The 25005-nt window shown below is 41.8% G+C and overlaps 2 protein-coding genes, 1 long non-coding RNA gene and 1 other non-coding gene across 5 annotated transcripts; 2 read left to right on the top strand and 2 right to left on the bottom strand.

Annotated features, from left to right (window-relative positions):
• Positions 1-46: 46 nt before the first annotated feature.
• On the bottom strand, positions 47-4429 carry LOC133921860 (ribosome biogenesis protein BRX1 homolog 1-like). The gene is made up of 8 exons (XM_062366915.1): positions 3994-4429; positions 3772-3913; positions 3322-3400; positions 3086-3210; positions 1387-1488; positions 1208-1276; positions 1029-1127; positions 47-354 (listed from the first exon to the last, which is right to left on the bottom strand). The coding sequence occupies exons 1-8, from the start codon at positions 4230-4232 to the stop codon at positions 217-219; spliced, it is 993 nt and encodes a 330-aa protein (XP_062222899.1). The 5' UTR covers positions 4233-4429; the 3' UTR covers positions 47-216.
• A 96-nt stretch (positions 4430-4525) lies between these two features.
• LOC133923300 (U12 minor spliceosomal RNA) lies at positions 4526-4682 on the top strand. Its single transcript, XR_009910562.1, has one exon. It is a non-coding gene; the product is annotated as a U12 minor spliceosomal RNA (small nuclear RNA).
• Positions 4683-5225: 543 nt separating this feature from the next.
• LOC133920496 (uncharacterized) lies at positions 5226-7859 on the bottom strand. Of its 2 annotated transcripts, XR_009910110.1 has the most exons (4): positions 7569-7859; positions 6994-7037; positions 6376-6481; positions 5226-5915 (listed from the first exon to the last, which is right to left on the bottom strand). It is a non-coding gene; the product is annotated as an uncharacterized LOC133920496 (long non-coding RNA). The 2 variants fall into 2 exon arrangements; XR_009910109.1 differs by having other exon boundaries at positions 6994-7859.
• Positions 7860-16958: 9099 nt separating this feature from the next.
• On the top strand, positions 16959-24594 carry LOC133921858 (uncharacterized). The gene is made up of 8 exons (XM_062366914.1): positions 16959-17129; positions 18256-18840; positions 19194-19359; positions 19442-19492; positions 19786-19968; positions 20098-20194; positions 23149-23813; positions 23904-24594. The coding sequence occupies exons 2-8, from the start codon at positions 18377-18379 to the stop codon at positions 24255-24257; spliced, it is 1980 nt and encodes a 659-aa protein (XP_062222898.1). The 5' UTR covers positions 16959-17129; positions 18256-18376; the 3' UTR covers positions 24258-24594.
• The last annotated feature ends 411 nt before the right edge of the window (positions 24595-25005 follow it).

Below are 25005 nucleotides of genomic sequence, written 5' to 3'. Positions count from 1 at the left end.
ACACAGCAACAAGCAATCGAACAAAGGTAAGGTACAGGACTACAGGTAAACAAGAGGAGAGATGGGCAGGATTTATCACTGAAAAGATCCGGTTGACGTAAATAATTATACTTCGTCATACAAAAACTTTGACAACACGGTGATAGCTAAACAAAATACGTGCGAGCTGAATGTAGTAGGTACAGGAAGTTCAATGATTCGATCGCTTCAGCCGCACTAATCCTCCCCTTTCCACATATCAGCAAATTCATCTGGCTCCAGGGCGTTCTCCATCTCGTGCATCTTCCTCCTCACCTTGGCCTTCACCTTCTTGGCGTACTTGCCTGCCTTCTTCCGCTTTTCTAGGGCACGGATCTGGCGGAAATAAACAAAGCAATGTCAAAACACAACCTTAAAATAATGTCGCAAGAGTATACAAACACAGCAGGGAATGAATTGTTACAGGTGAATGAAATCAAATGTACAATGGCATCACGTTCTCAAGTGAACAGCGCCAGTGGAGTAGCAAATTATTTAGCAGTTACACCATTACGATGAAATTGAGGTTTGAGGATCAAACATAATAATGCTTTTATTGGCTCCAACTCAAGGCAAACATGATTGCATGTTGCTATACACCGCAATGCATCTGAAATAGTTCGTGGCATACACTGAATTCTAATCCATACTGATTCATGCACGTGTGCATGCTACTTAGTGCCTACTGTGCACAATGTGAACGCTGCTGTTGCTATACTTAAATCGAATGCCGTCTTAGGATACTTCAACTATCAATTGAACAAACAGTGCACCAAAGCTATGGGTTCCATCTAAGCTTCCTTTTCCCAAAAGAATTCCTGTGGCATCACACAATCACTAATTTTCTCTAACTTTTGTTCCAGTCAAATAAACGAAACAAATCATTCTATGATTATCCCTTGGTTATGCCAAGTAATAACCCAGATTGCCTTTACAAAAAGTAGGAAGGTCTAGAAATATGAGTGAAAGATAGAGACTACACTCGACAATCGATTGGTGAACAGACATACCTGATTGGGAGAAATATAGTATGGGTTCTCATACAATGTAGGGCCACCAAAACTACCACCAAATATTTTGATTGGATTCAAACAGAACCTGGGGCCAACCTACACACAACAATTCCATTGCAAATTATTATCAAGCAGGAAGCATGTAAAATATCCAGATTGAAGCTTTGTGCCTTTACCTCAATAAGTGTCATTTTATCCAGACCTCCTTTATCAACTTTGTCAATCTCATTGTGGGGAACAGAAATCTGCCAGAGTACATTGATTTCTAAATTTAAAAGTGCTATGGAGTGAACATTTATTACATGTAAAAAGTGTAATATTATGCAGACCAAAATCAAACTGAATAATAGATCACCTGGTAATTGCGAAACCAAACATGGCCATCCACGATGGAGAAGACAAACACATGGTCATGGAAAGGTTTTGCTTTCCGATGATCTTTTGGAGTAGCAAAAAACTGCACAACCACAGGCAATGAGTTCACCCTCAGCTTCTTTTCTTCATAAGAAGCTCACAGATCTCCATAACGAATTATTTCTCTCCATAAAGCAAATGAATGTGTGGGTTCAAACAACTAAGTGGCATGTTGGTTTTATCGTATAACTAGAAACAACTAAGTCAAAAGGTGGTTTTATCGTATAACAAGTATGGGCCAAAAACAAAAACATATTTGTGGTTCGCAAGCAATGAAAATACAAATTTCAATGAGGGTGCATACGAGGATGTCTTTTTCTATCAGATTTCTAAGAGAAGAACTACAATCAACAAAGGCAAATCATCAGCGAAGTCAATGTTATCAAAATCAAAACCCACAGTGGATGCACAGTTGTTTCTTATACATCACACAGCAAACATCCATAAGCTAATATAATAAGTACATAACAATAGAAAAAATTCAGTGCTTATGAATTGGACCTTGCCCAAAAGGTGTTACGACCAAAGTCACCAGAATCCCGGGTCGAGGAACAGGGTCGAGGGACGTGAGTCGACATTTGAGAAAAATGGGGTACAAAGGGGGTATACCTCTTTAGGACGACAATTCGCGACATGGATTGATGACCCCAAGTATTCCGGGTCGATGACCCTGGGACAAAGCGTTAGGTTGAGGGTTGTGACCCTGAAAAGGAAAAAGAAAAGGAGAAAAGAGAAAAGAGAAAAAGGAAAAGGAGAAGGGAGGGGAGTAGCGCAGCCCACCAGCCATCCCATAAGCCCACCAACATGCCACTTAGCACTTAATGTGTGCCCTAAAATGTTAAAACTGAAGGCTAGGTGGCTGGTGACCACATTCAACTGTCGCCACCTGCTTCCATTCTTCTTCCTCTGTCTCCCCATCGAAGTGTTGCTCGACCGCCGCAACCACCCCATTGCTATCCTAGCCGTGAGCACCGATCAGTCGCCGCCCCTGCTTCTCCTCTTCATCCCCCTTCCCCTCCCCATCCCATAGTGCTGCTCCACGCTCCACGCCGCTCTGTAGCTTCGGATCCAGCAACAGCGGTGCGCAATCTAACGGCAGTGGCCATGATGGTCCACCCTCCGCGCCGTCCGCGCTCTGCCGGCGAGGTTCGCTCTCCGCGCCGTCAGGTAAGCCCTAAGCTCCAATATATTACCTATGTGGCAACGGGTCGACGCCTTGTCCCGATCCATACGCATCAAGTATCGCAGTCGATCTGTGCGGCAAAGGGGTGACGACCCTATTCGTTCCCGACCCTCGATTCGGGACCGCATTTTTTCAAGACGAAAACCTGACCACCAATAAGCCGATCTATCTCTAAATAATAGTCTAAATTATCCACGAATCTCAATGACCAAGAAAAGAGTTGGGGGGTCGAGGAACGCGCCATCGACCCAGTTTTAGGTGACTATGGTTATGACATGACTTTTATCATTGCCGAAAAAATTAAAGTTTGAATTCTTTTAATGCCAGGTAAAAAAACAGAGAGCAAAATAAGAATAAATTGACAAATTAATTCAGTACAACGGAAACTTGTTCAAAAATGAATAGCAACACACGTGGAGCATGGTGTTGTATGTCGATTGTAAAACCAATCAAGTACCTGAGTTAGCATTTCCTTCACAAGCTTCCAGTGAGGTTGCTCGTCAAAATTTGTAGAAAATGTTAGAAGCGGGCGTGACCCTTTCAAATGGTTGCCAGTAAGCTTCAACTCCTCCATAGTGTGAACTACACTTAAACATCACATAATGGTTAACCACAGTCCTCACAAGTTATAGACTGCTTCCCTGCGGAGCATTATAGAGCAACAGGGCAAGTATTATTGTTTTTAGAGCATACCAGCGTTAACTAGAAATTTTATGGATGGACCTCCAGGGGACTTGACCATCCAAAGGTAAAGATCTTTCTGTTTTCTGCACTGGAATATGCATGCAAAAGAAAACACATTATCAGAATTCGCACATCTAGTGCATATTTAAATTGCTTAACTATAATTGTAGGACAGCGCAAGTCTAGTCAAATATAATGTCTATTACCTATAGACTGTTATTTACCACAGCAGAATGGTAGTTGCTAACTCAGTATCAAAAAGCTAAGCAAGCATTCAGAGAACAACATGGACCACAGCAGCACAGCTAAGCTTGACAATGGTTTTGCACCACAAACTTATACTACAATGTAAGACGCTACGAATTAAACAACTTGTTCTCACATCGAGTATGCAATAATCACATCAATGGAAAATATTTTCCACCGCGCGGGCAGTAAACAGTGTAGACGAGGCTATACCTCGAAGAAGAGGCAACTTGAGCAGCTCCTGAGCTCGAGCAGCTCGTTCAGCGCGTTGCCCTTGCTCTGCTTCGACTCGACCTTGCTGTCCTTCTTCGCGTGCGGGAGAAGCGACACCACGTCCTGCATCAGATGCCGATACCTGCAGCCAGCACGCACGCGCCAATCTAATCACCCACCACACAGTACGACACCATAGGAGGGGGAAAAAGGAGCACTCACCTGTATGTGATGCGGCGGGAGCAGGTCACGAGCACCTTCTCCTTGTTACGGAACTGCGCCGCAGCCGGCGGTGCCGCAGCCCTGCCGACCGCGGAGGCGGGCTCGGCGTCGGGGGCCGGGGCGGACGGGTCCTTGAAGCCGAAGAGCGTGCGCTCCGGGCGCGCCGGCGCGGAGTCGTCAGGCTTCTCGGCGCCGGCCGCCTCTGCGGGGGCGTCGGTGCGCTTCCGCTTCTTCGCCATGGGCGTGTTCTGCGCGGGCTCGACGGTGCGGAGGCGGCGGCGCTTTGCGTGAGGGGAGACGAGCACGACGGTGAGCTAGGGTTTAAGCCTCTTGGATCGTGTAGTTGAGGCCGTCATGTGGGCCTGATGGGCCTATGCAGCCCAGTTGGAGGAAATCCGGCTACGAACCGGCCCGGAGGAGCCAGAGGAGAAGCGAGACTTCTCACGAGAAGAATTATCCCACATCGGCGCGGAGAGGATGCGCACGGAGGAATGGGAGGTATATATGGGGGCCGGGGTGCGACTGGTGAACGTTGCCTTAAACTAATGAGTAAGGAAAACAAAGCGGTGCGGTGAGAGCCGTTCGCGGTGCGGGGTCAAAACCTGCACGGCAATTTTTGAAAGGGGAAGAGGCTGGCGCGGGCACTGACACTGCCCTACTTTGCAGGACTTGCCTGTGCGGGCCTCCCTACCCACCAAAACTTAAACTCAACAGTTGGTTATAATAAAACGGATTTTGGTTTAATTGTTGATTTCCGAGGATCGTAGGATTTCATTTAAATTTGAGTTTATTTTTAGTCGATTTCAGTCCGCAGTCTTTCGGAATAGCAATCCGTAGTTAGGTGCCCGTTACAACGAAATCTATGTTTCATATGACATGGTTTCATGTTTTACACAAAATAAATGTGTTTTGAAACATATAAAATATTTTATCAAAATCGCAGGCAGATTACTTTTTATATAAACAATAGTTTCACGTAGAAGAGTTTGATGCATACTGCATCCCTGTAATACCAAGCCTTTTTAAAATAAAAAATCTTACACGCAACATAGAAGCAAATATCAAAAACACATATATAAAGAATTGCTATTAAGCAGTTCAGTTTAAATCATTGAAGCCAACAAAAACCAAAATCTAACAACCAATAACTTCTCAATATCAACTCAATTAACAAAATATGTCTTGCTCCACCCCTGCTATTAATACATAAGTGGATAATATATTCTGATCTTATAACACAATTGTACATGTACTTTATTCCTTCTTTAAAGCAATAACTACATGTTCGAGACATGGAGTAGACATCAAGAACAGCTAGAGGTTGTGTCAAAGCCATAGAGTGACGCCGTTAACTCAAATATGATTAAATTTACATATTTGGAAATGATTAACTATTTTGACATATTGTCCATAAATCTAACTATTGCTATTATTATTATAACAAATTCATTTTAAGTTTTCCACTAAAAGCCAATTATATCATGAAGCTAAAGTTAAGCACATATCGATTAGATTCAGTTAATAAAGAAAGAAATTGGTTAGGGACACCGATAATGTAGACACATGCATATCCATCAAGAAGAAATCAATTAAACAAATTGAGTCCTTGTCTTCTGGGTTTTCAACCTCCCTTGTAAGTCCCAAATTTCACCTCTAACCATATTAAACAACGATAGAATTCAAAAAAAACATTAATGCATAGCTTGTAGTTTTTAAGCCTGAACTCTGAAAACCTATCAATGGAACTTGGAAAAAAAATCTTTGCATTTTGTTGTTCATTTGGAAAACATGAGACTGCTTCCTTGGATGTCAATTACGGGAGCAGACCTTAGATGAAGATTAGGTAAGGGACAATGCCCGAAGAAAAAAGGAAACAAAATACTTGGGCCCCCTTTCAATACCATGCACATCCATGATTAGATCTGAAAGGAAAACATGGAGAGAAGCTTGTGAGACCAATCTAAATATAGAACAGGAAAAACGCAGCAACCAATAAGATGGAATTAATTATGCACCACAACTCAAATAAGTGAGATCACATGCAAGAAATTTTGGAGCATAGAATTGTAGAGACTTTCATCAGAAGCTACATATCATTCTAAACTATTCCACATAATCATAGAAAGCTAAATGTCTAAATGTGTGATGCACCCTTTGTTACCAACAATTCAGAAACATCATAATTCAAGTTCAGAGAAAAGTTCTTCTGGGCTCTAGTCGATTTGGTCATTGCAAAAGCACAGATGAAAAGTAACACAAGAAAAATGCTAATCACTCCATATAGTGCTCCAAGTCCACCCCTAGAACTGAATCAATCAAATCTTGAAAGCAAACCACCATGCAAAGTGAATAGATAAGCGAAGTCACAAACAAGATGCTCACCTTCATGTTCAGGAGGATGAAACCTTGGTACGCAATGCGCTGGTCACCAGTAGAGCTGTGCTGTCAAGGCCGCTTGCAACCATAAAAAGAATGAGTGGCACTTGTTCTAAAAATGAAGAAAAGAAAAGAGTGTTACTCAAATATATGACCTAATGATTAATTTAAAAATAAGATGGAAGGATGCATTGGACACTGCTGCCAAAACCATAGTAGGTACTATCTCAGTGTGGTCAGCACCTTACAAAAGCAAGAAATAATAGACATAGGATACCTCTCAACTGTATCAAGTATCAAGGATGTCAGATATAGACACTAAGATGCATCCTTTACGATAATCAGATGAAGTTATGTCAACAATACAGAGTGTGGATATAACCTCAGTGCTTATTTTGCTAGCCTAACACTTTTAAGACATCAACAACTAAAAAGCAATACAGCTTCTTAAAGTTCAAGGTAGGAACTACAGAACTATATTGAAGCAGCAGATGGTGAAAGATTCCTAAAAAAAGCAGATGGTGAAAGATTCCTAAAAAAACAGATGGTGAAAGATGTCAAGAACTTTGCAAATTCTGCATGGCATGAAATCTAATTGAGGGGGGAGGGGGCCAAATGGCATACCATGAGAAGTGCAAGGACTGGAAGCCCGGGAAAGCTATGCAATCCTGCAAATGGATTTAAGGAAATGAATAATTAGATTAGGTATCACCAAAATGTTTTCATTTTGTATATTTAAGGAAAAAAGAAAATATGAAATAAATTAGACAAAAAAAGCGTGAATATTGATGGAAATATGTAATGAACTGCACTTGGCTGTTGAATTCCTCGGACTCCTTCCCCCAAATTCGTACAAACAAAAAGCAAGAGAGAGATTTGGGTGCTAAGATGGATTGTCAGCCAACCAGGGTGAAGCAGCTTCACAAAGAGAGGCCAGGCACCACAAGAAGCTACGCTACAGAGAAAAAGGACAGGATGCCTGGGCTCCGAATCAGCGAATAAGTGTGTAGCGGCGCCGGGGATAGGGCGCAAGCGCGGGGACGGCTGAGGGCCGGCATCGGAGGAGAGGACGACAGTCGAGTGGTTGGGGTCGCCGCATTGGGCGGAGATGACGCCGCAGGAACGACCATGGAAGACGGAGAGGATATTGGGCAATCCGCTACAACTCCAACTGCAATTTAGAAACAAGAAAATCATACCTGGATCTGAAGCGACTTCGATGTCGTTCTCTTTTCTCCCCGTGTAAAGGTGACAAAAAATGAACTTTTCCGCAGCAAGATCACAAATGATGGCCGTCACTTGCAGTTGCTTGTGTAATCTCTACATAGAACGAAATTAATCTCACGTTTGACTCTGAAGGCAACATCATAGCGATGAATTTGAATCTGCGCCGAGAAAGTTAAATCGAACACAAAAGCAACAAATAAAAGATCCACCGATCCTCCATGGCTGCCGGTGAGGAGGGGCACCTATTGCCGCCTTCTACCCCTCCCTGCGATACGACAGTCGTAGCGCCCGTACTCGCAAGAATTACATAATAGTAAGAAAAAATCATAAAATTGAATTAATTTAGCGAAAAGCACTTTAACCATTATAATGACCTGCAAAGCTAATATTGATCAGCGACAATCAAAACCCCAAAGACTGTAAACTTACTCAACTCAATTAAACATTAGCACACACTTCTCATAAAAGCACGCATACTTTTTATTTTTAAACTAAAAGAAACTCAACGACTGATACGAATGAAAGTTAAGCGTGCTCGAAAATGCAACAATTTAAATTGATTTTACACCCTACATAGGAGTACTTTTTTACCCACACGACACGAGACAATTCGGCTTGTATAACTTGCCAGCTACACAAAAGGGATACACGTGATAACTTTTTACAAATAAGTCCCGACCATTTGGAACATCCGTCTAATGATGCAAAGGTCAACTAGATCTACTCCCAAAGCAACCTAGATACCTTTAGCTATAAGCCCGCTAGCCCACAACACCTTAGACATTTAGGCTAAAGGATCACAACTACATAAAGTATTTGGCTCATTTTTATCATTTTTGGACATATAATTAGTACGAAAAAGTGTTTAAGCCAACGGCACCAACGGACGGTGCTTAATCGATGCAAACGGTCTATAACACCTGGGTCTCCTCTCCTGAACTTCTCTAACACCGCTCACATCTCGTCTCAAATTTACCAACTCACAAGCGGTCTATGGCACCCGAGTCTCCTCTCCCGAACTGCCCCTAACACCGCACACATCTCTTTTAAAACTCACCAGCTCATCATCTCAACTTATCATTCCTTTGGAACAGTGATTGAAAGCCCTATAGCTCACGAACGACGGTGACATCTACAGTTCGACTTCTATCGATGACCTATACAGAAGCTAAGCAATTACTGCATCACTTTTAAGTTATACCATGACACAAATATACCCGGGTTACAAGGATGGATTTCATCAATACATCAAAGTAGGGATATATGTATCAAATAGATTCTACCCGATTTCTAACGTCGACTCGCTAAAATATGCAAATATGACTCATAGCAATATCTAGCAAGTTGACCAATAATTCACCAAAATATAGGAGAGATATGATAGGTGATTATCTGGTGCTTCTCTTTATTCACTAACAAAATCCTCTGATTCACCTTCGAATTTAAGCACACAACTCTATGAAACGTTAGCTTCTAATTAAAAGATTGGTGAGTCGCAATGAGTATGGATGACATACGATGAAAGATGCTCCGTAACGTATGAACATAGTGGAGATGAAATGCATCATGACATGAGTTTAAACAACAATAATTTCTTAATTTGGGGTCTTACTTACCATTTAATATTTTTGGGATTAATTAAGTTTAAGCCAAGCTTAATCCTAAATAGAAATTTAATTATATTTAACATGAGGGTGACTATTTTTAATAAATATGGAATAATATAATAAGATTAACAAAATTAGTTTCACCAATTTTGGACTTTTCAATAATTAATTATTAATTGTTAAATCTTAAACACATTTTATTAACTCAAGAAATTTTAGTACATATTTCATGTCCCCTAGAATTTTTAATAAGTAGATCATGATCATACAAAGCTAATAAAATTGGTTTCACTATTTTTAGAGCTATTTTTATTTTCCTATAAATCTTACAATGTTCAACCGATTTAATAGGGTAACAATAATTTAATTTTCCTTTTTCTCTGGATTTCCGGATACTAAATGGGTTAAAACCTTCTTCTACTCGGGATGAGCAAGCCACATCCATGAAAGTGGGGTCAGGGCCTAGCTGAGCTGGTCAAAAATGGCCTTAGCCTGGCGCATAGTGCAGCCACGGCCGGCGGCTCGGGCAGACCTCGCCAACGACGAGCGGTAGCGAGTTGCGGCCAGCGGAGGGCAGCAGTGGCATTAGAACACACACACGATACCGTCCAAGGCACACGTGGACGACAGCGACGACCGGAAAGCGGCCAGCGATGACGGATGGCGGTGGCTAGACTATGGCGGCTCGGTCCTGGCACGCTAGCGACGAACGACGATGCAAGCGGGCCGGATAAGGACACCTAAAGCTCCTACGTGGACATGTGAACTCGATGGAGTGCCTCTTAGCCAATGGGCTCGGTCGAAACCAGGCCGACGGTGAGCATGGATAGGCGACTACGCTCGGCTCCCATGGAGAGTCACGCCGACATCGGGCTAAAGGAGAAACAACGCGAGCAAAAGGAAGATGAGGACTCAGGGAAGCGCACCACGGTACGGATTTGTGAGGAGGAGCTCAGATGGGGTGGCTCGACGGCGAGGGCAGAGAAGGTTGGCTGACGCGCGAGGAAGAAAGCGTCTACGAGGTGAATCCGGCTGAGGGAGATGGGGATTTGGTGTGGGAAAGCTCGATGAGATGGCAGCCACTTTCCTGCTTGCTTCCTAGGGCTTGGGCTTGAAGGGTCTCGTCAGGGGCGTGGTGGATTTTGAGCTCGACTACGGTGGTGTGTGTGCTCTACTCGTTCGGCTAGGAGGGAAGAGACTGAGCAGAAAGATAGCAGGGGTGAGGCAGCAGAGGGATATAAGGGCGAGAGAGAGGGTAAGACGGCGGCCGAATTCGCTGGAAGGGGGCTCAGTGGTGTGGCTCTGTGGCCTGCTGCAATTACTAACAACAACGACAGCCGACACATAGCAGAGAGCAGAGGGGATGACTAGAGGGACATGGTGAAAAGTGACCGGCATGAGAGAAAAGATCTCTCTCATTCTTTGATCCAAAGTAGATTTTTCTAAGCTCTGAAATTTGTGGGAGAAATTTTATGGGAAACTATAATTCATACGCAATCTATTGGTTTGAAAAAAAGCCTAAACCAAACTTAAATTAAAATTCCTCAAATTTACAATATTTTCTAACTTGCTTCAATTTTTAAGGCCTCAAAATAGATCAAAAAATCTGAAAAAAATCACTAATATTACTCAAATGTCATGGAATAATTTTTAAAATTATTTCAAGCCCTAGATTGTATAGAAATTTTGTGATTTTCTTTACAACACATCACTTTCCATTAAATTTATAATTTATATTTAATTTCAATTGAATAAATTACTGGTTCAAAGCTTTAATTATGATGCTCATGACTGCTTAATGACATATTTAAGGATTTGAGATGTTACAGACGGTGAGAGCAAAGAATCTTCCCCTATGTAAATCCCTCCCTCATGTCGAGCGTTGAGGCCCGCCGCGCAAATCTCAAGCGTGGGGCACGGGGAACATGAGGCGCGGCATGGGAGATCTGTATTTTTGGAAGGAGGAACGGGGATAATCTTTACACGGTGACCGTTTGATCAACTCGGGGACGGTGGAGATCGTCTGATTCTACCATAACTTGTGTATTTTATATGTGTATAGATGAGGTCTTAACCTCATAATGGTTTGTGTTTTTATCTAAATAATTGTCCCTGTGATTTTTCTTATTTTTTCATTAAATAGGATTTAATGAGCTAAGTCATTTGAATATTGAGCTCTTATTATTCCTATGTTTTACATCTATACTCGTATAAAATAGATGAGTTATGGCATATATGAACGATCTCCATCATATTACATAATTAAATGGTCCACAATCGAGTACATCTTACACGATTAAATGGTCTACAATCAAAATTGATCCCTCATCTCGTCCCATATTAATTACTTGAAAATTTACAATTAATTTGAAAACATGTAATTAAAAAATATTGATACGCTATTATTTTCTTCCATCTATTAAGTGTATCCTCAACATTTTATTTTCAATTATTGTTTTCCGTGAAATTTTTTAATTCTTATCATAATGTTATTGATTTTACGTGTGAAACAAGTATATGGTTGCTAGTGTGATTTAAGAATCAAGCGTTCCGAAGAAACTCTTAAAAAGTTAGAAGCATGCTTGCAAATGGATGGATTAGAAAGTCGGAAGCCAGTATGCCATAATACATCCATTGGAGGTTCGTCTTTCACTTCCCCCACCGTCTCCAAAGGACAAAAAAGGCAAAAATCCAAAATTAGACAATATACGCGATCGTATTTGCCGAAATAGACAACATGTCAGCGTATTTATAATTTTAGCATCCGTATTCGATACACCGTGTATCGAATATGGCACTGTAGCTCATATTCGGCACACAGTATGCCGAAAATGACACTGTAGCACCATTTTTTGCACACCACACTCCGAAAATGAACAGTACCGGGCGTGAACAGTAACAACAGTGAATTTGAATTTCGTTTTTCCTCTTTTTCATAACGGTGGTCTTCTGTTACTCCAAAAACGTTAAAACTTTTTTTACATATTCCATAATCCATGTGAAACCCATTTTAATTGGATTCACCGAAAAATCCTTTGTATATTTAAAACTAAAATTCTCCAAAAAAGACTACTTTTATAACTTGTAATAATTTTTAGTGTCTCAAATAAATTCCAAAAAATATAGAACAATTCACTAATATTTTTCTTATGTGATGGACTAATTTCTAAAATTATTTTCAGCCCTAGTTTATATGATGAAAAAGTGAGTTACTTTGTAATGCTTCATTTATATGTATTTTTATCATTTCATGTAAATGAAGCATTACAAAGTAACTCACTTTTTCATCATATAAACTAGAGCTGAAAATAATTTTAGAAATTAGTCCATCACATAAGAAGAATATTAGTGAATTGTTCTATATTTTTTGGAATTTATTTGAGACACTAAAAATTATTACAAGTTATAAAAGTAGTCTTTTTTGAAGAATTTTAGTTTTAAATATACAAATGATTTTTTGGTGAATCCAATTAAAATGGGTTGCACATGGATTATGGAATATGTAAAAAAAGTTTTAATATTTTTGGAGTAACAGAAGACCACCGTTATGAAAAAGAGGAAAAACGAAATTCAAATGCACTGCTGTTACTGTTCACGCGCGTTACTGTTCATTTTCGGAGTGTGGTGTGACGAAAATGGAGCACAGTCACCGTGTGCCGAATATGAGCTACAGTGAATATGAGCTACAGTGTCATATTCGGCACACGCTGTGCCGAATACGGATGCTAAAATTATAAATACGCTAACATGTTGTCTATTTCGATAAATACGGTCGTGTATATTGTTTAATTTTGGATTTTTGCCGACAAAAAGGCATCGTTATCAATTGGTGTCACGGCCATTGGTATTAGCATGGCTGTGGATCTGTCGTCTCTATTGTCCATGAACCCAATTCAGTACAATCCCCACGCACAACGATAGAAAGAAATCACACATCAACAATCTGTCGTTCTTGTTGATAACAATCGGATGAATTTACTGGACCGAATAGAGGCAAGGACTTGAGCTTCCCACCGACACCAATGCTTTTCTCAAGGAAAAAGACTAGCGTCTCCGTGAACTCTGATGGAGCGTCATTAGTTGTACGCAAGTTGAGAATCTCTCTTTCGTGATGTTTTGTGACGTGCAATGATCAATACATGCTAACAACCCAGATAATAGCCCACCACCCCGGTTTGGTCGAGGGGTCGGGCCGTCAAGCGTGAAGATACAGCGTAACCACGAGCAGTAATGAAGAAACAACAAGTACTCCGTCACTCCGATAAACTAAGCAGCGTCTCGTAGAATCGGATCCAACCGTGTATTTTGTGGCTCCCTTCAATCTTTACCTTTTCACTCGTTCTTTTAAATCATCGTCGAAAATGCTTCGTGCCATTTGATAAAACATTATGTGAACAAAAATCGAATCTAAAAATTAGAGTAACACGCCCCTCCGTAAATTGATTGGATATTCAGTTTAATTTTGAGACTAAGGTTCACCATTATCACGTAAAACCAAACTTCTCTCTTTTAGATCAAGACTACACCATATTATGTAGCCGATGCCCTCCCCCCCTCTCTCTGTTGTGTTCTTGCACTTGTACACTACCAATTTTGATGTGCTATGATATAGTTACATGTCACACTTTAAATCTCACTTGTATCACTTAAACCGTCTTATTACGGACTTTCTAGGTCGAAAAACACTTGCATTCTTAGATTCTTTCCTAATTTCTACGACATCATCTTAAGAGTGGTATAATTATGTAATCTTTGGCAAGAAAAAGTATTATTATGTAATCAGTTGCAAGTTTCCTTTAAAAAAAGTGCCACAAATTTTACAGAATTAATATGGCCCATTTCTGCGCCTCAGGCGCGCACGCATCGCCCCGATGATTGGGGCCGTCGGTTCCTCCCACGTCCTCCCGCTCTGAGGCAGCCGTGCATCCCCGTTTTCTTGCGAAACAGCCCTCAATTTTCCACCGAATCAATTCGTGGTCCAACTAACCGTGAGCTGCAAGAAACGCGCTCAAATATTGTACGGAAAACCCCCTAGACTAGAAAAATATTTCAATGCGAAGAAGCGAAAAATCCGATTTTGTGGCTATTTTGCAGGACACACCCCATGCCCCATTTTGCGAAGACCCCGCAGTTCCGTCCCGCACGCCCAACCGTGAGCTATGAAAAAATTGAATTTTTTTTGCCATCGCCAAGAGATGGCTTCGACTAGTTGTCAATCCCGTAGTTGGCTTCTCCTGTTTGCCACTTAGAGGATAGAAGAATACCTATTTGATTTTCTTGCCATTATCCTATTTTAATTCGTTTTCCTTTTCTTTTTCAGCTTTTAGGCCAAGTAAAAGGACGGATTTGCCCCTGAGCTCATCCGACTGAGATAATGGCGATGGTGTGGGTGCGCTCGCTCAGCTGCAGGTCAAGAAGCTGTCGCTAGTCTCGTGCGTGAGGGAGGGAGAGAGAGAGAGGGAGAGGCGCGGGAGGCAGGAGCCGCGGTCGCGGCCCAAGAAGAAGCCGGAGCCGATGGGCGCGGAGCTGTTCATGCGGTCACCTGCGTGCGGCGCCCGTGAGCTCTGCGTTCCTGGTAATGGTGGAGCTGTCGGAGGGGCACTCGTCGCGTCGGGTGGTCGAGCTCATCTTCTCGTCTGGGTGGGGTGGGGGCCCCGGAGCCGACATGGAGGCGCTGTTCCGCGTCCATCGCTTGTCGCGCACGGTGGCGCGGTTCGAGGAGGCAGTTCGACGGCAACGAGATGATGTGCTTCCAGTGCCACGCGTCCGCTGGGGCTGACAGGGTGTTCGGCATGGGCATCGCCACCTGCTGCCTCGGCCCGTCCGTCACTATCGTGCGCGCGTTTGTCTGCAGCGGCGCCACCCACGCCAGCGCTGGCGGCACCAACGGCCATAGGGCGGTGCTGATGTGTTGCACCATCGCTGGGTGCGTCCACCCCGCCAACGACCGCCCCGGGTCACGTCACGCCCACACCTCCGCTGTTGACTACGACTCTGTTGACATGGGCAACGGCGAGCTTGTGGTGCTCGACAATTGCACCGGAGTCCAAGGGCAAATCTGTCCTTTTTACTTGGCCTGAGAGCTGAAAAGAAACAAATTAAAATAGGATAATGGCAGGTCTTTTGAGTGGCAAATAGACAAGCCAACAATAGGAGTAGCAAATAGTCGAAATCATCTCTTAGGGATGGCAAAAAAAGATCAATGTAGACTACTTTTATTTATTTATTTTAGAGCCTAGATATCTGGTTGGCCTACCTGGGACCATTTTTCTGTGGTTCACTTATTAAAGCAATCTTTGTGAAATTTCAACTACTATCCATGCAGGCTGAGTATATGACTCACTATCTGCTAAATAAGCTTGAGGGAAAGATACTAATTATTTCCGCTGCTGTCCTGAGCATCCGGGTGCCAAGGAATGCCTAAAACATGAGCAGAACTAAATATCTGAACTCTGAAAATTAGGTTTTGTTGGTTGGTGTACCTCATGCTACATCTATCAAGTTTCTCTTAAGTTCTACTCATTATTGTGTTCATTATTTGTCATGCATTTCAATAGTATTGTGTACAAACCAGGAACTCGAAGCGTTCCTACCAATGTTTAAGATACCATCCAACATCCTTTGCAACTTCAATCTACCATCCAAGGTCCTATGTACTCTGTATGTGCTTTGTAGTGCAATATTTTTTGCCATTTCTGTCTTTTCTTGTAGCATAACAAGCATCATAGTGCAGTTTTTTTTTGTCTGTAATGTTGTAGCCTTGTAGGTTACAGACAAAAGTACAAGATCGATATGTGTTATGCTGGTGACTCAGGCTGCGCCTGCGAGGACAAGTCGCAACTCAAGTGTTTGAAGCTGGCATGGGTTGGCGTCCAGTGGTGTGAAGAATCCAAGCATCTTGAAGATGAATTATGCTTTCTTCAGCTGAAACCTGAACAGCCAAACTGAGTCTAGATCGCTCGTGTTCGTAACACTTAGGTTCATTTCTTTTTTTCGTTGTTTACTTCAGTCAAACTCTATGAACTTGGTTTCTAATAATCGACATCGGAAGGGAAATTTTCTATGCTATCTCTATAAATGCTTGATTAGCATTAGGTTATGCTTTTAGTGGCCTTGTCCACGTCCTTGATTTCTGTACGTTCTGTCTTAGACAAAACTGTAACGATAAGTAGATAACAAATACTTAGCTGTCTCTTGCCTAGGGGTGGACCCAATCTAAAAATTGAGTGGAAACATACTAATAATTAGATCTTTGCAATTTTAAAAATAAGACTAAGTTCACTAAAATCCTTAAAAATCAAGAATTTAAGTGGGTGCGTGTGCCCCTCTAGAGCTCTCCTGGGTCCTCACCTGTTGTTGCCGTTGGGTTATGTATCTATACGAAAACATGGGTGATTATGTACTTGTGTATCACAATTTTACTGTAGTAATATGCTTGATTGTAAACTTTAAATAGTATATCCAACTAGACACTTCTAATTAAAGACAACACGACCATACAAACACTATTTTTTTAATCATAAGTACTTGACGTTTTGATTAAGATCTGATAAAATATTTAAAACTTTAACTATTCATAGTTTTTAAAATATTTGGTTTAAAAACATAAAAATATAGATTTGTTATAAAAATAGTTTTATAATATTAACGTCATTCATTTTTTACGGAAGGAAGTACTACAAAGAAAACAAAAGAGGGAGGCAAAAATATTCTAGAAGGTCGGAACAAAACTATTTGTAGCCACACCCCACCCCACCCCACCCCACCTCCACCACTCCACGTGTCGGTCTTCCTTCCTCGCTTCCTCCCTCTGGTAGTCTGGTAGAGGCTCTAGGCCTGCACCCGGGCACCAGATCTCCGAACGAGATTGCGCTCCGAATCTTACGCCACTGGCGGCCAGCGCCGCTCTCCGGCTCCGATCTAGAGGTGCGCCTCCTTGCCTAAACTAGAGGGACTTTCGCGGGATTCGCGTGTCCCTGAAGGAATGAGGGGGGGGAGGGGGGGCATTTTGGGGTGGTTAGATTCGCCGGCGGGGTCGGAGCTGCATTTTGCGTGGGATTGTGAAACGGAGGGATCGTTTCCATTGGCTGTGGAGGTGTACGCGGGATCGCAGCGATCTGCAGCCTCGCGCTCGAGTAATGCGGGAAATTTTGATGGGTTTTCAGTATTGCTGCAATCCAGCTCGGTGACACAATCCAGCTAGACTCCATGGTTTTGGTGGTTTTTGGAGGAAACATGTAGCAATTCCCTCGAGATCGTCTGATCTCAGCCCGAGAATACTGAGATGCGGCCCTAGCTTTACCTGCATTTGATTCGCTATTTTGCTTCGTTTAGGTGACACGACCATGCGATTTTTTTGCGAATGCGCAGGCATTAGTGCTCCACAAGCTGCTGTAGCTTATGGACATATTGTGGTTGTTGTGGTGCTGGACTGTGGCAGCAAGGTGGTTTAGGTGTAATTAGTTGCGGTTGGATCGCACGATTGCTTGTGGTTCGTATTGTAGTCAGCAGATCAACGGGAGAAGTAAAATTTTGGTCCGCAAATTCATAGGCATGACTTATCACTCTATAGAATCAAGCCATGCCAAAAGCGGTTATCCTTAACAGTTAGTTGTGGTGTGATAATCTTCATAGTGTGCTTGAGTGCTTCATGCAGAAAACTAAAAAGGGACATCAGTCCTACATTTGGAGATGAAAGTTTAGTTGCACGCCATATGGTAGTTTTGAGAGAGAAAAAAATTGGCTTTCGAGTATCAAGTTAGTGGTTCATTGTTGAACGTGCAGAGTCACATGTCTTGCATATTTTCTGAGAAACCTCCATTCAAAGAAACTTTTGCATTTCACGAGTTTAGACCTAAGCATTTGTAGCTTTCTTTGGATAATTTATCTCATGAGGGTCAGATTTGGTTTTCAATGATTCCTGGTCTAATTTTAGGAGGCATACTCCTTAACAAATTATATGTTAGTAAAATACTTTGCAAATGCTGAACGATGGATCACTACTTGACATTTAGAATAATCCCATCCTATGTTCCACTCTCTTATGGTGCAGATCTGGCTTTTACTTGCTGCATATTAGAGTTTCATTCTTTCGTCCATTGATTTACATAGAAACATTCAGACAACAAATTAAGCACTGGGATTTCATTCGTTCTATCTCTGGTATTTCAATAATGTGGAGGCTCAATCCCTTTGGGGGAAAAGTACAGAGTGGGTTGGAAGGCCGCACCATTGATGTTGGAAATGTGAAGATTACAGTACGAAATGCCATTGCACAAGGAGGTTTCTCTTGTGTATATCTGGCATGCGACACGGTATATCCATCAAAGCAGTACGCACTGAAGCACATTATCTGCAATGACTCAGAATCGCTTGATCTTGTCATGAAGGAGATCCAGGTGATGGACCTCCTCAAAGGGCATCCAAATGTGGTCACACTGGTTTCCCACGATGTTTTTGACATGGGCCGTACGAAGGAGGCACTGCTTGTGATGGAGTTCTGTGAGAAGTCCTTGGTGAGCGCAATGGAGAGTAGAGGTAGTGGTTACTATGAGGAGAAGAAGGCACTTTTGATTTTCAGAGATGTCTGCAATGCTGTTTTTGCCATGCATGGACAGTCACCACCAATTGCACATAGGTATGTTGAAAGATACATTTACAAATATCAAAGGAAGAATCCATTATATGATCAGAATATTTGAATTTAGTTGGCAACTACTGGTACACTAGCAAATTGAGTATTGTTATTTGCTTTCCTGTACCACATTTGTATTCTGCTAATATTTTGTGCTGGATTAAAATTTCTGTACCTTGTAGCTTGGTTGCAACTGTGGGAGGTCAAATATATATGTAAAAAGTTGTTCCCTGTACCAGTGTCAGTGTGTCATAGTAGGTGCGAGCGAGGGACTCATTTGCGGTTGTCGAAACAAGTATATAACTCAACTATTTGCAAATATATCTTACATCTGACCTCTTTGCCGTATTGTTTAGGGATCTGAAAGCTGAAAATGTTCTTCTTGGATTTGACGGTGCATGGAAAATATGTGATTTTGGAAGCACGTCAACAAATCATAAATACTTTGACAAGCCAGAAGAGATGGGCATTGAGGAAGATGTCATCAGGAAACATACAACCCCTGCCTACAGGGCCCCTGAAGTAAGTGAACAGCTGTCCGTATCATGGACTACAATAAACAAACCTTCTACAACCTCCAGTAATCCCATGGATGTGTTTTCAGATGTGGGATCTCTACAGAAGAGACGTTATTAGCGAGAAAGTCGACATTTGGGTAGGTGCAAAGCATATGAACACATAGTCTTTAAGATTCATGCGTTTGAAGCTTAAGCAAAGCAATGGTATAGCATTTGCTATGTTCTTTGCTTTAATTATCAGAGTCAGGCAAATTAACCTCTTAAGATTTTAAATGCGCCTGTTTTTCATTCTAATGAGTGATTGCTAACAGAATGATACTGTATCACACCATCCTTAAGCTTAATTGTTTGTCTATTTGTCTTGCACGGTTGCTCCCCATGCAAAGTATGGTGAAGTCATCTGTAACCTTTTTTGATTTATCATTTCCAGGCCTTGGGGTGCCTTCTATATAGAATCTGCTACTTGAAGTCTGCATTTGATGGAGAATCCAAGTTGCAGATACTCAATGGCAATTATCGTATCCCTGAGCAACCCAAGTATAGCACTGCTGTCACAGGGTTGATCAAAGACATGCTGGAAGCCTCTCCAATTGCCAGACCAGATATCACGCAGGCAAGAGCTTTGACTGATTGGCCATTCATCTCCATGATACTAGGTTAGTCATAGACTGCTGCATGTAGCCTTAGGAACCAGATAAGTGTAGTTTTCTTTGGCTCATGCTATAATTTGTGTATTTGGCAGGTCTGGTTTCGTGTCAATGAGCTACTGCCGCTTGAGTTACAGAAAAGGTTGCCTGATGGACCTTCATCATCAATTTCCATGAGTTTGCATGATGAAGGTGAGTTATAAGTGCTATTTGTAAACAACTTTATTGATCACGTGGGGTTGCCTTTGATTCGCAATACTTTGAATTGCTGAACTACGAGTCCACCATGTGTTTCTGTTTTTTTTTTTTTTTTTTTTTTTTGCGGGCGGGGGGCAGCAGTGCTCCATACAATTAGAACTGATAAGTTCCATGAGATCTTTTTAGAATAATCCCTCAGCACCGGTGTTGTCTGAACCTGATTGATGCCCATATTGTTAGGAGATTTGGAGCCATTCTTGTTCTAATATTCAAGAAAATTGTTTACCTCAGTTATAACTAGTCAAAATAAGTTTTGGGACTTCCTAAAGCAATTTGTAGATAGTATGCCAGTTTGGGGCCAAATTTTAATTGATGAAACTTTGCTTTGCTTGTTGGACACCTCCAATAGCCTTATTGTATTTGAAAGGATCCCTCGAGTGTTTGCATATTCTGATGGCAGGATACATTTCATTTTGTGAAAGCTAAAACTAGGCGGAATGAACATGAGTAACTTTTGTGCTAGAAAATTTGTTTTAAACAAAGCATGCTTTCCATTCCTTCTAACGAATAGCCCTCTTTTCTATTTTGTTTGGGGCGCGGGGGGGGGGAGCAGAACTTACAATAACGACAACAAAGCCTTTGTGCTAAGCAAGTTGGGGTATATTAGAGATGGAACCCACAAGATCCAACTAAAAAGATGATGAGAAAATAATAATGATAATAAATGTACTAGTAATAATAAAAAATAAAGTAATAAAAGTACAAGGAGACTGAAATATAAGTTATGGTTCTGACACGTGGATTACTAACTTCCATGTACTTCTATCCATGGATAGTTCTTTCGGGATATTTCATTCCTTCAAGTCTCTCTTTATAGATTTCTCCCATATTAGGTTTGATCAATTCATATTATCAGCGCGCCTCAGTATCCCTTATGCACAGGTGACTCTAGAGACTTCTGTCAGATATGTCCAATCCATCTTAACCGATGTTGGACAAACTTTTTTTAATTGACGCTACCCCTACCCTATCATTTATATTATTATTTTGGATCCGATCCTTTCTTGTATGGCTATAAATTTATCGCAACATATGCATCTCTGCTACATTTAACTATTGGACATGTCACCTTTTAGTTGGCCAACATTCGGCGCTATACAACATCACAGGTTGACTCGTCGTCCTGTAGAGCTTACCTTTCAGCTTTTGTGGTATCCTCTTGTTAGAAGCTTGGCGTCATTTCATCCATCCATCTTTGATTCTATGACTAACATCTTCATCGATATCACTATCTCTCTGTAGCATCGATGTCAAATATCGAAAGGTATCATTTTTGGGAACTACCTCTCCACTGAGACTAACACCTTGTCCCTCATGCCTAATATCACCAAAATTGCATTTCATATACTCGGTTTTGGTCCTACTAAGTCAAAAACCTTTTTATTTTAAATTATATCTTCACAACTCCAATTTCCTATTAACCCCTATCCTACTCTCGTCAACTAGCACCACATCATCAGCAAAGAGCATACACCAAGGGATATCTCCCTGAATGTCTCTTGTGACCTCATCCATCACCAAAGAAAATAAATAAGGGCTCAAAACTGACCCTTGATGTAGTCCTATTTCTAGCAAGAAGTCATCGGTGACACATTCACTTGTCCAAACACTTATCACAACGTTATTCTACATATCCTTGATGAGGGTAATGTACTTTGCTAGGACTTTGTGTTTCTCCAAGACCCACTACATGACATTTCTTGGTATTTTATCGCATGCTTTCTCCAAGTCAATGAATACCATATGCAGGTCTTTCTTTTGTTCCCTATATCTCTCCATAAGGTGTCTTATCAGGAAAATCGCTTCCATAGTCGACCTCCTAGGCATGAAACCAAATTGGTTTTTTTAATGCTTGTCATTCTTCTTAGACGATGCTCAATAACTGTCTCCCATAGCTTCATTGTATGGCTCATCGACTTAATTCCACGGTAATTAGTACAACTTTGAATTTCTCCTTTATTCTTGAAGATTGATACTAATATACTTCTCCTCCATTCTTTAGGCATCTTATTTGACCAAAAAATTAGGTTGAAGAGGTTAGTTAGCCATGCTATCGCTATGTCTACAAGACATCTCCACACCTCAATGGGGATACTATCAAGGCCTATCGTCTTGCCTCTATTCGTCCCATTTAAAGCTTCCTTGACCTCAGCTTCATGAACCCTTCGTACAAATCTCCTATTCGTATCATCAAAAGATTTGTCCAGCTCAATGGTAAAGCTCTCGCTCTCCCCGTTGAACAGTTCGTTGAAGTACTCTCACCATCTAGTCTTGATCACATCATCTCTCACCAGAAGTTGTCCGGTCAACTTGATACCTGTCCATATAAATTGTTACAGCTTTGATAGAACAATGCAGTAGAGTTCAATGCCAGATTTTACAGTAAGTCCATTTTAGTGGGCTTTGACAATGACAAGTATTTTATTTGTACATGGGTCATTTGGTTAGCTTATTAGCCTATTTAAATATTTGTTATTTCTGTGCCCTGGCCTCCAACTTTTTGGTATTTACTATGTAGACTCTAACCCCCTCCTCAAATAAGCTTATTTTGGGTTGTCCGATGTACTGGAGTACTGGATTTCCCCTTTTATCAGCAGGAAACTTTTGACTTTTATGCTTACAGTTTCATGATTCTGGACGTACTTCATAGCAATTTCTGTCGTCCCATCTTCCTTTCTTTCCCGAGGATACAGAACCTTTTATGTTATGTCACCATGCACATGCAGTGTTCTATAAATTCATTTACAATTCTAGCCTGATTATATGTTCTAAATGTTTTCTGTAAGAGAGTGTGATCCACGGGAATGGTCACTTTACTGTTGTAGATTTGGGCATGAGTGGCCAAATGATGTTAATTTGCACATCGTTATCTTATTTTGCTTGTGTAGGTGCTTACAAAAGAACACATGTGATGCCTACAAGGAACCCGCCTCCGCCTCCGCCTCCAAGAGAGCAATCTAATAGTTCTTTATCTCATGGAAGCTCGAAAGCAGGAGATGCACCTCTAGGTGTATTTTGGGTGACGCAACATGCACTGGGTTCTCAAGCTGCAGATAATAGAAATCCTTTGTTTGATGAGGAGCCAATTAAACCATCACCATCATCAAAACATAACCAAAGCAGGGTAGACACCGGTACCAGTAAAGCACCAAATAACTCTGTATCCAATAATGGATTTACAGGTGGCTCTGGCACAAATTTGTTCATGGAGCCACAAGGTTCAGGAAAAATGAAAGCACCACAATCTCAACCCAAGCCCAAATCTGAGAAAGATCCATTCAACGGCTTTGTCACAGACTTCGACACAAACAATCTCCATATTGGGACTACTGTTGGTAAGGCATCTGAACTTGAACTGGAAGTGTCCAGTCTGAAGGAGCAGTTGAAGAAAACCACATTGGAGAAGGCCGAGATGACAGCCAAGTATGAAAAGCTGTCTGCAATCTGCCGATCACAGCGCCTTGAGATTCAAGAGCTGAAACGCACTCTTGCCGAGACGACACCACCTCCATCGAACAAAGACAGATTGAGGACACAGGAGTCTGGATTGCAGGTGATTGCTTTGTACCTTTTTCTAATAAAGTATGTTTTTCTTAGTTCTGAATTTTGTTAGCATCTTAAATGAAATTTACATTTCATGTAGCGAAAGGATAAGATCGAAGGAACCGTTTGGGAGCTTGAACAAGGAATGCTTGCAAGCAACTCTTCTGTACCCAGCTCTGAGGCCAAAACATGGCAGGCATTCCCTGAGCCAAAAGCTCAGGCCCGACCAAAGGTCGACCATGTAACCAATGGGAGGCAAAACCTAACCAAGAACACAAACTCAGGTCTTTCATCTGATGCGTGGGGTTTTGGTGCTGATAATTTCAGAACATCAGCAGCAGCAAGCACTGCTGCACAGATCAACAGGACCACTGGTCATGGGAGTTCCTCCCAGAGATTCAGCACCAGCACGCCAAAGAAAGTAGAGCAGCCATCTGGATGGGCCGGTTTTTAACTTCACATCAACAAGTGGTAACCATCATTCACGTTTTGGATCCGCAAACTGCCCGATGTGATTCACTGACTCTTGCCTACCACAGGGTGCAGAAATCGGTTATCTTTTCATATTGGTTGAGCCAACTTAGACATTGATTCTTGCGATCGTTTGATACTACCCTGTTAATAAGTAAATATTTACAGCCTTGTACGTATTTCCGTGTATGAAGTATTACCATGCCATCTAAAAAAAAAGAGTATGGCCATGTAATGACTGACTGCTCTAGCAGCATCAATGGCAAGCTATACCGTTTCATGTGTAGCTTGATTTCTTGCTGCAATCATACGTTCATACATACCGGTCGCCCGAGTGCAACTTGAAACACTTGCGCACTAACATGGACGGCTTGGTTTTGTGCTTTGCTGGTCCAAAATGTCAAATTACACTAAACTCGTCTTAATTTACCTGTCATTCTTTTTCCATGAAAACTTGCGTTGCCGTTGCTTCGCAATCCTGCAAAACGGACCAAGCGGCCGAAGCCAGGGGCCCGGGGAGCCTCACGCAACCATGGATGCGCCCATATAGCGTGGAGTTTTTAGTGCCACGGAGAGCAGCAAACAAAAGCACCAAAGACCTCTCCTGCTGCCAAGTACTTCCCACAGATTAGTACCATACTGCTTACTAAACGTCGCGTCAACCATCTTAAATGTGCACCTCTCACCGCCCGCACCAGCCAGGTTCGGTCGCGCGAGCCTGTCACTCCAGC

The sequence above is a fragment of the Phragmites australis genome, chromosome 6, assembly GCF_958298935.1.
Source record: "Phragmites australis chromosome 6, lpPhrAust1.1, whole genome shotgun sequence".
Taxonomy (NCBI): domain Eukaryota; kingdom Viridiplantae; phylum Streptophyta; class Magnoliopsida; order Poales; family Poaceae; genus Phragmites; species Phragmites australis.
This window is presented reverse-complemented; position numbering and strand designations above follow the sequence as displayed.